Below are 12,007 nucleotides of genomic sequence, written 5' to 3'. Positions count from 1 at the left end.
TCTCTTGTTATGTGTTAGTTTTCATCTGGCCTTCAAGAAAACAAACAAAAAAAACCCCCAAAAATGAAGTTCTGCAGATTCTTTTTTAGATAAACCTGCTGGCTGTGTACCGTTTCCTTACAAATGCTCCATTCTGTTCAAATCACTTCCTCGGAAGAAGAGGTTAAACAGGAAATGGAGGGTTTACAGTGGATTGTGTATTGGCCAGGGTTTTTGTTTTGTTTTGTTTTAACATATCAAATCAGTCATTGCAAAGATAAGTTAGAGGAGAGATATTAAATATTTTTGTTCCTGATCCAAATCTGTTTCTCCCAAAGCCCCGGAACCATCTCTCCAAACCTGAAAGATATGAACCAACAAAGCTGATCTTGAGAAAGAATGTCCCCTTCTCTTCAAAGAAATGTTCTTGGAGGGTGGCCTGGGTTGTTTTCCTTTAAGATTTTCTAGAGTGAACAGATGTAACAATTTTCTATAATTTGCCTTTGTGCAGATGCTGAAAGAGAACATTCACCGTAAAATATATGCAGTATATGTAATTTCAGCTGGCTGTTCTGGGGGTTTAAAGCAAAAATGTGTACCTGCAAGCTGTTTTTTGGTTTCTCACTCATAATGATCTCTGTTACACAGAAGGCTACAACTGCAACCCCTCCTTCACGTGCAAGATTTCCAAAAATATCTTGATAATTTTGCGTGTTCTGCAAGGCGCAGTGTTCTCCCTACATTAGGCTTGGGAAGTGTATTCAAATGTTTACTTTCTCTTTGTGATACAATTATGAAGTAATCGCATCAACAGGGAAGATGGTGGATAATCTGTGGACGAAGCCCTTGCAGAAAATGCAGCAGCCGGAACAGGTGTCAAGTAATGAACGCTGCAAAGGAACTTCAGCTCAGGTCATGTACAGTGCGACAGCAGATAACGCTTATTTATTGAAACTGCATATTATTATCCTGATAAAATGGGAGAAAAGTGGTGGAGAAGGTGGTGAGAATTCTTAATAGTTGCCGCTTGCTACCTCCCTTGAGGGAGTCTGGGCTTACGCTGGTGGCATTCCTCAGGGGATGGGTCAGGAGAGGGGCTGGGCGTCACGGTGAAGCCAAATCCCCAGACAGTCCATGAGTGAATGCACTGCTGCGTGTGTCCTCTGCCAGCTCAACGGTGGACCCTCCCTCCAATTGTCAGCCCACTTCACCGACTACTTTGTTTGTCCCTGCTGCACAGAAATATGTTTTCCACGGTAATTACAAAACGGACTGCTGCTGGCACCTCTCATCACACACAGGCTTGTTGAGCACCTACTGTTAAGTGGTTCAATAGTTACCGTTAGGGTTCCATTGGTCCTCTCCGCCCAACACAAACAGGAAGTTTTCCACCTCCACAACGCAGTGATGGGCACTGTTGTATGGCATAACTGGAATTGAGAAAAAAAAAAAGACGTATAAAATTTTCCATCTTAGGACTTGATACCTTGGCTCACTAGTTCTGTGCGTTCACCAAAATGTATAAAACGTGAGACTAAGTGAGAAGGAAGAAAAGCACATAGACAAGCAGAGTGGGGCACCCACCAATCCACAGTGGCTCAGCGGTGTGTTCCCAGCAATTGCCAACCCCACCCCTTTTGATTAATTTTACATAATGTTATTCTGCAAATTAGTCAAGAACAACCTGTCGGGCTGCTTTCAATTCTTAAGTCCTCCTCACCTGCCTGATGATGGGGATCGTGCAGTCTACAACCATGACTGACACTCCCAAATGGTCAGGGCTGGGGCTTACTTCTTGGAAGAAATAACCCAGCATCCACTTGGAGCCATTAAGCTGCTCTGCCCAAACTTGGCTTGCTGGCAATCTTTCCATAAACAGACTCAGGGTGCTTGGTTGCTTTCTATTCCACAGCAATGAGCAAGCTGAATTTCCATACAGTTTTAAGTTTTTAAATTAAGGTCCTGCTGATTTAATGCCTTCTCCAAATGTATATGCTTAATTTCCTGTACAATGTCATTAGCAGCACAATCACACATTTTCTATCTATCTGCTTAAGAGCTCTTCTGGAACAAAGATAAAAACCGTCAGGAACATCATAAATATCCATTCCCCTCGTCTTGCCCTGCTCTGCCCCAAATGTGGTGGCTGTGAGGAGGGAAGAGTGATTCAGAAACCCACCAAAGGTTTTGCTGGATCTGTTCTCATTTACATTTTCTTTGGGGAGACACACACAACAAGAATAGGACGCCCCCGTCACCCCGTGTGCAGTGCAGTGTTAGTCTCTGCTATTATGTCATATGGTGAATGTAAACTTACACAGCATTAGTTATTATATCACAGGCAGTGGTTTGGGCCCAGTGACACCAGTAGGAAAAATGATGTCCTTGTTCAGCTCATCATATGGGCACCTTAAATCTAGGTGAGGACAAATGGGGAGGTGATATGCATGTTCAGGCAGGGAACTTATTGCTTGACACAGATCAGCAGAGCACTTAAGAAACCAGTGCAGTGGGAAATCAATATGAGTCAGGGCCAGCTCGTACTCTACTTTTTTGCCAATGGAGAGAGAGAGAGAGAGAGAGAGCGAGAACGAGCCTATCTTATACCCAATTTACTTTGGATGATATATATCTCATTTCACTTTGTTTTTATTATCTTTTTTCTCAGAATGCACTTATGCTGGCTAAGATATGTAAACAAAAACAAGGAGAAACAGGCATAGCTTTGAAACCTGTAACACAGCCTCTGAAAGAGCAAATCAGATCGCTTACGCTTCATATGAAAAGATTTTAGGAATTTTCATTATTCTATTATGTATTCACTTTTACTGTGAATATTCACTATTTTCGAACTTATAGCCACAAGGGAGAAGACATTGGTACGGAAACCCTGGATTTCTGGGATCATGTAGAAATTGGGCGTGCCAGGGATTTGTGTGGCTCATGAATTAGGTCAATTGATTTAGGGAGTCACTTCAGCAATGTCCTTCTGCCCTTCAACCCTTAGTTATGTCTTTGGAAAATGCTTTTAACCATATAGCTTCTGCAGGCTTCACTTCTCAGAGCCCATTGGGGCAGAGTATATGTTGAGTTCATGCAGCAACTAAAATTGGGTGACTGGATACGTTTTGAACATCTTTTTTTCTTTTCTTAAATTAACTCATCATTGTTTGGATTATGATGCTGGTTGCAAAACACCAAACACAAAACTATGCTACCCATATATTATGTATATTGTGTATTTTGTGAACAGTCTGGTGCTACTCTGGTTTATCACAATGCCATCGGGGCAGTAAACTTACAGCATTGTCACCTGTAAGCATATACTCATATGAGACATGCGTGTAAGAACAGCGGCCACTGATACAACCAACTTACTTTATGACTACCAGTCTTCCAATATTTATTTAAAATTTTTGGTCAGTTCAATGCCCACATTTTATAAGTAATAAAAAATTGTATTATCTTCTTTTCAACCGGAAGTCCAGCTTTATAATAAAGCACAGACTCTGAAAATAGAACAACAGTTGTGTTTTGTTCTTGCCATTTACTTGCTCCCATTCAGGCAGAAATTAAGTGAAGGAAAGAATACATGATTTATTCTTAAGCCTCTTTCTCATTTGATTACCCCTATTGTTATGCTTTATGCAAACAAGTGAAACTATTGCACTAAACTAACTATTGAAACTTTCAAAATACGAGAAGGTCTTTGAAATGCTAATATAAAGGCTGCTTGAAGATATTCTCATTTATCTACCCATTTTTATTCTTGTTTTAAAACCTTGTATGCTATATTTCTTGGCTCTTTCAGCATTTTCATTCCTGAATTGTTGTCTTTTCTGATTTATTACTGTGAATTGAGAGGCTATAAATACACACAAATAACTCTTTGGGATTATTCTGAATGTAAAACGCTCCAAATCCATTAGAAAAAAATCGATATGAAATCAATGTTTGAGTTTTGCAAAAGACCTCATTTCTTTGACTTCTGATTAAACCTGAACGAAAGCAAAATAAAGAGGGCAGTGATCAAGAGAAAACATCTGCTTAAAATGGCACTGGGTACCACAATTATTGATTATCTTTTAAATAACAAGGAAGACATGCCCTCTCCCTTCCAGATTTCTCTAGGGATGCACGCCGGCCTCGCCCTCACAAGCAGGTACCGGAGGAGAAGTTTGTACTCCCTGTTCATATACAGCCCGGTGTGAGTTTTTAGCGTGTCAGTCAGTGAGTTAGAGGGAAAGGGTAAAGAGAAGCTAATCAGGATGAAATGAGATTAAAGGCTGTCTAATTTTACAGCGACTGTGATCCATCAGCCACTGTGAAAGTGACAGTGGAAATGAATGATGGAGACAGACAGGTGGGGCTGTACATTTCACTGATTTATCCTCAAATGCACTGGGCCTTATTTTATTGAGTGAACATGACCGCATTTATCATGACTGTCATCTAAACCCACTTCCCTCCATTTAAAAAGGTCACTTTACTCACAGGGAGTAGGAGAGAGGCACTTTCAAATCAGATTTAAAATCTAATAACACGTGTTCATAAGATCCTTTGTGAAAATTCTCAACTTTATTAAACAAACTCGAAGTGCTAGAAGGAAAGGGGAAAAAAAAGCCAGAAAACTGAAAAGGAAGAAACCTTTGGTCATCCGAGGGAGCACATTCATTTAGTCTCTAAGTTTGAAGCAATTTGTACCATTTTTGCCTTTCCCACTCCAAATACCTGCTATTCTATTCTAGTCTGGGAAATTCAATAAAACATTTACATTTAATATTTTTAATTAAGAAAGTAGGAAGCAGGCCATCCTTGGAGAGGATATTAAGTCACAGTATTTACTCTGCAGAATGACTAATCATCATACACTCAATAGATGTTAGCCATTATTACAAGTTGAATCTCTGCCACAATTCACTTACATACCTGTTAATTGTTTTCCCATAATTATAAGGCCACAAAAATCTCAGTGACACAAATTCTTTTACCCCTCCCTGTACAGTGAAATGAAATGTACTGGCATGTTGTGCACAAAATTGGTCTTTGTGGATATGAAAATGAAGAGTCAAACTCTCAGAGTATTTTGTGTTACTTTTCACAGTAGGAACCACCCTTTACCAAACATTTACTCTGTGCCAGGCATTGTGCAGGTGCTATATACATATGCGTATATGTAATTATATATATATATATATATAGTTACCTATACTATATCTCTGAAAATATAACAGCACTTACGATTCATTCTTACTTGCTCCTAATCAGGCAGAAATTACATGAAGGAAATAATATATGATATTATAATACATGATAAAATATAATACATGATAAAATATATCTATATTTTATTTGCCTATATCTTTCATTTAATATAACTAACTATTAGGGAAGCATTGGTCATTCATTTTGTTTCTGTAAGAAACACTGAGGCCTTGAGAGGTTAAGTCACTTGTTGAAGGTCAGACTCAGCTAATGAATGGCAGAGATAGAATCCAAACACAGGGATATCTTGATCCCAACCCATGCTCTCATCCATTTCACTCTACTGATTTTCAATAGATATGTTCATCCAACCAGCAAGTAATTACCAAGTACCTGTGTGTTCAATGATGGTGTTCCTGAAATTTCTGTATAATTTTTTGGTATTGAATCACATTTTAAATGTTTCTTATTTTCATATTTAAAAGAATCCGTGATTAAAGCAAGTGGACATTCCTTTACATTTTTTTCTATAAATCCACATATTCAAATAGTGGATTTTCTTAAAGTGAGACACATTTACATGTATTTGATGGAGCCAGAAAAACACTGACCAAATCAGCTAGTTAAGGATGGGTAGAGTCTATTGGCAGAGGGTTTTTATTTATTTTTTAAACAGCGAGGGCATATTTCAACCTTGCGAGCAGATTCAAAGTATCTTGGGCACAGAGGCCCTTTTCCTGGCATATAAAATGTGCAGGGGTCTTGCTGCATTTACGAAGGCCTTGTTCTACTTAAGATCCACACTCCTGTTTCCTCCCATATTTTATAGCTAAGGAATATATATACCCCTTCCAACAGAAAGTATAGGTATCCTTTGCAACCACAGATTTGCATGAACATCCAAACAAGATTGCACAGGGCTATGACAAGTTTATAGGATTGCTAAATACATGGCTGTTGAATGTTTATCATTTCAAGTAACATTTATGAGGGTCTTGATTTCCTTTTGGCTTCAAATACATAAACTTGCAAAACTGTCAAATACGACATAATTTTTTGGAAAAAGTAATTAATGCCCATGTTTCGTAAAAATACAGTCTTATAAAAAATAATGATATACAGGAACAATAAGTTTTCCTCTTATGCCTCTCAGCCTTTCAGTTCCCTACTGCAGAAGCCATCCCTGTTATTGTGTTCTTGGATTTTTCTTCCAGAGAGATTATATATACGGGTCATTTTATTTTAATAAAATTGACACAGCATTCTATGGGCACACTGTTTAGTACCTTGCTTTTTTGCACTCAAGAATACATTCATTTATTCATTCCTCACCAATCAAAGACCTGTTCAGCTGCTACTGTATGCGAGGCAAGGTTCTACCTGCTGGGGAGGTCATGACAGCATCAAGGAACGTTCGAGTCAGGGGAAGCATGTAATAAACATGGACACAAATAAATAGGCACTTTTGTTTCCAATGATAAGTGCAATGAAGAAAAGTAAAGCTGGGTCCAAGGAGAGGAAGGGACAGGGTGAGGAATTTTGGGAGTAGTCAGGGAGGGCTTTCTGAACAGATGACTTTTGAGCAGAGAATTGACAGAAGTGAGCAAGGGAGCCATGCAGGGGTAGAGGTAGGTGTAGATGCAGGAATAGCAAGTGCCAAGGCCCTGGGGCACAGATGTGGAGTGTAGCAAGAATAGTAAGAAGACCAAGAACAGAAGGATCTGAGAGGAGGTCTGGGAGGGAGACCGAGGCCAGATCTGTGCGACGGTGCAGTCTTGGTCGGAGGACGACACTTGGATTGCCTACCAGCCCATTCTTTTCAACAGCCATACTGTGTTTCATCTGATGGGTGTCCTATAACGTGTCCCATCCCCTTCTGATGGCCATTTATTAATTCACTCAGCAAACATTTACTAAACACTAATTATGTGCAGATACTTTTCTGGTTGCTGGTAATAAAGCAACGAATGAAGCTGACAGCGTCCCTGCTCTCCGAGACCTAAATGATAGGGAAAAGAAGAATGTAAGCAAATACACAGTGGAATGCACAGGAACACAGCCAGGCGACGACAGACAGTAAAAAGGGAAAAACAGGACAGTGTGTTAGATAGTGAGTGCCTGGCTAGCTGAGGTGGTCAGGGAAGGCCTCTCTGGGGACTGGCGTTGAAGGTAAATTTTGAAGGGTGAGAAAGGGCCATTGCGAGAAAATAAGGGGAAGGGATCCCTGCAGAGACCCTGGAGCACGAATGAGCTGGACGTGCCTGAGCAGCCCAGAGAAAGCCTCTGTGTCTAGAGCACCGAGGGTGAGGGCTAGAGAGGCATGAGAGAAGTCAGGAGGCAGGCAGAAGCTGGGTAGATGGGCCTTTAGAAGCCAGGATAAGTGGTGTTGATTTTATTCTTAGCATGACGGAAAGGCATTGGAGGGGTTTTAGCAGCAGCAGGACATGATCTGATTTATGTTTTAAAAATATCACTCTGGCTCCTAGGGATGTTGTAGGAGTGAAAGAGGGAAAAGAGGAAGATCAAGCAGGGCGCCCCTCCTGTGGTCCAGATGAGGGATGATGGAGGCTGGATGAGGTAGGGGCGCTGGGGCTGGAGGGAAGGGGATGTGTTGAAGGTTGCTGCTGTTACAAACAGTGCTCTGCCGAGTGTCCTCATGGGTCCACAACATGCATACACGAGCATTTATCTGTAGGATTAATTCCTCCAAGTGAAATTTCTGGGCCAAAGAATGGGTGTGTCTTACATTTTAATGGATACCATCACATTGTACCCCTTTTTATATCTGTACCTTTGCCAACACGGTAGGTGAACAATTGGTGTCTAGTTAAAATTTAAATCTCCATTCATTTGTGATAGAGGTTGAGCATCTTTCCATATGTTTCAAATCCATTTGTATGGTATACATTTTTCTGTTGCTTTTTGACTTCTTGATATCAGAAGTTGCCTATAGTTACGTGATTTCTGTTCTTAAAGTGTTCTTTTCTATGGAATTATCTATACTGGCAAAATAAATGATATTTTGGAAGCATGGTACTGCTAGAATATATATTTGTGCAATATTTACTCATTAAAGCAAATTCAAATAGTAGTTACATGCTGTTGAAAACAAATATAACCTGAAAGAAAGGTGCCTCAGTCTAATGACATTGAAAGAGTATTTCTTGCCATAGGGTTGTAGAGAAATTTTTTCTTACATTTTCTTCAATTTTATAGTAAGTATAATTGAGAAACATAAATGTTTAAAAATTTACTAGTTTAATCCTACCATCCTGTCTTTCTGCAAAGATCTAGAAATTTGGCCAGTGCTTCTCTGGAGGTAGAAACAGACACATAGTCAAACATCTTACATGACGCACGTGCTTGATACATATTATTGAATAAATAATGCACAGAAAAGGTTCTGTTACATTTTTTTCTGTTGTATATGGATGGTTACTATCCCTCTAAGCTGCAAATAAATGGAAATGTTTTGTGTATTTGGGGATGACTTGATCATTATAGATAGTGAGTCTGGAAAATTAAATCCTGTAAGAAATTCACATGGTCTGAATCCATTGATGAGTTGGTGAAGGTTCTGAATTAACCCAAAGGTGGCCAACACTTTCTCCTCACTCCCAACTTATTCTGCACACACAGAGCTGGGATCCCACAGTCCCACTGGAGACAAAGTTGTTGAAGTGCGTTCGAAATGTATAAATCTGAAAAAGAGTGCCCATGCGTTAGGTTTTGGAGGCTATGCAAGAACAAGAGAGTTTGCTTCTCTTTCATAATTCAAAATTGTATCTAAGGGAGAGTTTTCCTGACAATGAGTATTGCTTTGTGACTCTCTCCTCTGTGCCACTATTGTAGTAAATGCATGCCTTTACCCTATACTTGCCAAGTCATGATACAGTGTATTAAAATCATCTGTCTTTTGTGTGTCACCCCCTAAAGGATCTGTAAGCTCCTTGAGGCCAGACTGTGTCATTTCTATAGCTTTATGCCCACCACAATGCCCAGTACATAGGATAGTACAGCCTTAGGCATCGCTACAGCTTTTATACCTAATACAGTAATTAGAAATATTAGTGAATCAATAAATGTTAGTAGCATGAATGAGTGAATGCTGACTAAGAGAGACTGTGGCATTTACTTCTTTGGAAGGTGTAAAAAATGTATGGGTACCAGAAGATGCGAAGGAGGGAAGAAGTGAAAGAAAGGGAAGAAAGGGAAGAAAGATATATGCCTTAGATCAGGATTCTATGGCATCTAGGGTGGATGTCACCCTATATGCAATAACATGTGTTAAACAAAGGAGGTTTGTAAGTTCTTCAAAGACTGTGACGTATTTCTTTAGGATCTATCATAGGCCTAATTGTGCCAAGGTCAAAGGTTTTCAATAAATCCTTGTTGATTTACAGTTTTATCTCTGAGCACTTAAATGGAGGGAAATGCTAACAACCAGAGGAGGCTGAGGGGACTTAAAATAAGACTTCTATTAGCTATTCAAGCAAAACTCACTTTTCAAATTACGACTCTATTATTACCATGCAGTGTACCAACTATTTTGTTTTGTTTAGTTCTTGATATGTTAGTTAGAATTTTAAAATAGTTTTATTTTCACTTTTGGAAAGTAAAACATCTTTGGGAATGAACACTGCAATTTCTTCCAAATGCTAGGGTTTTTTTTTTTTTTTTCCTGTTTTAAAGTGTGTTTTCAGAGACACATTGATGAAACATGCTAGTGCTTTGATGTTTATCCTTTCCTAAGTGCCAATACAGTGTCTTCCTGATCATGTCTTTCTGGGGGAGTGAGAAATTGCACTTTTCATTGTTCTACACCTAAAAAGGCTCAGTAAAAAAAACAGTCAACTCTGTAAATGAATTAAAGTAGTAGAGCAACTCATATTATTTAAACGTGTGAAAATAAGATCCTTGACAAAGGTCAAAGGAGCCAGGGCTATTTATACTGTGAATGATATGGCAACAGGATAGCAAAAATGATTGTGAAACAGCTTAAATTCTCTTAGATGATGGCCCCATCGTTACTGACGGTGGGAAGAAGGAAATGGGTATGGTTCATAGAATGAGGATTTGTAAAGAAGCATTTTCTGATGTAGATCACACATACTCAGTATTGGAAAGTGAACTCCATTGGTTCACTTTAAAATCCAGGAGGCAGCAAAAGAATCTATCAACCTCTTCATTCATTTTTTCATTCAAAAATTCGTATTGAGGAATTAGTTATCGTGCTAAACTCTGGGACACCATTCCTGTATTTCAGAGCTCACAGTGTAGAGAGAAAGAGAATGTGTAAACAGAGAAATAGAATACACAATGTTCTAGAAGAAGAACAATGGAAGCACCAAGGAGGAAGTGCCTGTAACTTCAGGGAGAAAGTGAGACTTAAGATAAATCATAAAACCAAGACGGGATTTTCCAGGTTGTCACAGCAGCAAAAGTCATTATCAGTAAAAGGAACATGGATTCAACAAATATTTATTGAGCTCCTACTATGTGCCAGATCTTAGGCTAAGTTCTAGGGATATATTTTAATTGGATTATTTTTATAAAAGTGATTATTAAAATTAGATCAATTTCCAAAATGTCCTTAATACTATGATCACTATACTATATCAGCTATTATGTTGAGGCCAGAGAAAACGTGTTTGGGGAACATGGGAGCAAATAAAAAGGGTGGGCTCTTACCTCCGCTGTCCTTTTGGGCAGCCTACTCCTCGACTCAAATTCCCTCTGGAGCACTCTCTCCTTAGACAACAAGCAGTCATGGCCTCTACCCTAATTGAATTTCTCCTGGTATTTGGAGCCACCTGATGGTTCTGGTAGCAGCTGGTAGGATTATCAGAACAGTGAGCAATACCATCGTTCCTTTCAGACCACCCCTCACGGCATTTGCGCTTGCCGTTTCAGTACATCATTGGGCTATTGCACTTATTTGATTTCAAAGGACATTTCGTTGCAAAGATCCAGAAGGATTTGTTATATACTCCTCCATGGTCATTTCATGGTGTGTGCGTGTGTGCCTTCCCATGAGCCCATGTGTATGTGTTGGATCTGGGAAGCACGAGGGCAGGCGGGCTGGGCAATGAAGACTGTACTGAGTCAGTAGCTTATAACACACAGGGGAAATGAAAGTGCCATCCATGATCTTAGGAGATGAGCCCCTGGTCTTGGCCATGACAAGGCACCTAGAGCCATCTCTTGAGAAAGTTCTGAAATCTGTATTGCTGGAAAAAGTAGACAACTTTTTGGAGCTGTGCAGATCCAAACAGGGAAACGTGTAGGCAATATGATGAATAGTGAAGTTCCATTTTCTCCTTTTTTGGCACCATTTTTTACTGGTAAAGCTAGAGAGTCATTGAATGTTAAGTGATATTTACTTAGGAATATATTTATGAACGTGCATGACTATTTGGCACTTTTCTTGTCTTAGAATTTAGGTTGAGACCCTAAGGCTGAAGCTAATCTAAAGAGTTGTGTCGGGCCTTTTGGCCGGTAAGTGCTGCATGAACCAGCCTCTGGAAGACTTGACCATCTAAGTTCTTGTTACTCAAACTATGTTGCACGGACCTGCAGCAACCTCACCCGGGGGATAATGAGCAATGCAGAATCTCCAGGACCCCCCTGGACATCCTGACTCAGACTGCATGTTACAGACCCCACGGGTACTCTAGCGTCTGAGCATTCCTGAGCTACGACAGGCTGGTCCAGACCACCTGCACTGGAATCACCTGGGCCCCATCCCAGACTCCTGGGTCCTAGGCCTGACCTTCTGAATCTGAATTTCTAAGGTTAGGTCCAGGAACCTGAAATTTCAGTA

General features: G+C 39.9%; 1 protein-coding gene across 1 annotated transcript in view; it reads right to left on the bottom strand.

The window, feature by feature from the left end:
• Positions 1 to 12,007, bottom strand: part of KLHL14 (kelch like family member 14) — a 122,794-nt gene that overhangs the window by 24,658 nt on the left and 86,129 nt on the right. Inside the window, exon 4 of the mRNA XM_082416113.1 lies at positions 1,320 to 1,409. Coding sequence (XP_082272239.1) covers positions 1,320 to 1,409 — 90 coding nt within the window. The remainder of the gene's footprint in view (positions 1 to 1,319; positions 1,410 to 12,007) is intronic.

This window comes from Balaenoptera physalus, assembly GCF_965194825.1.
Source record: "Balaenoptera physalus genome assembly, chromosome: 12".
In the NCBI taxonomy this organism is placed as follows: domain Eukaryota; kingdom Metazoa; phylum Chordata; class Mammalia; order Artiodactyla; family Balaenopteridae; genus Balaenoptera; species Balaenoptera physalus.
This window is presented reverse-complemented; position numbering and strand designations above follow the sequence as displayed.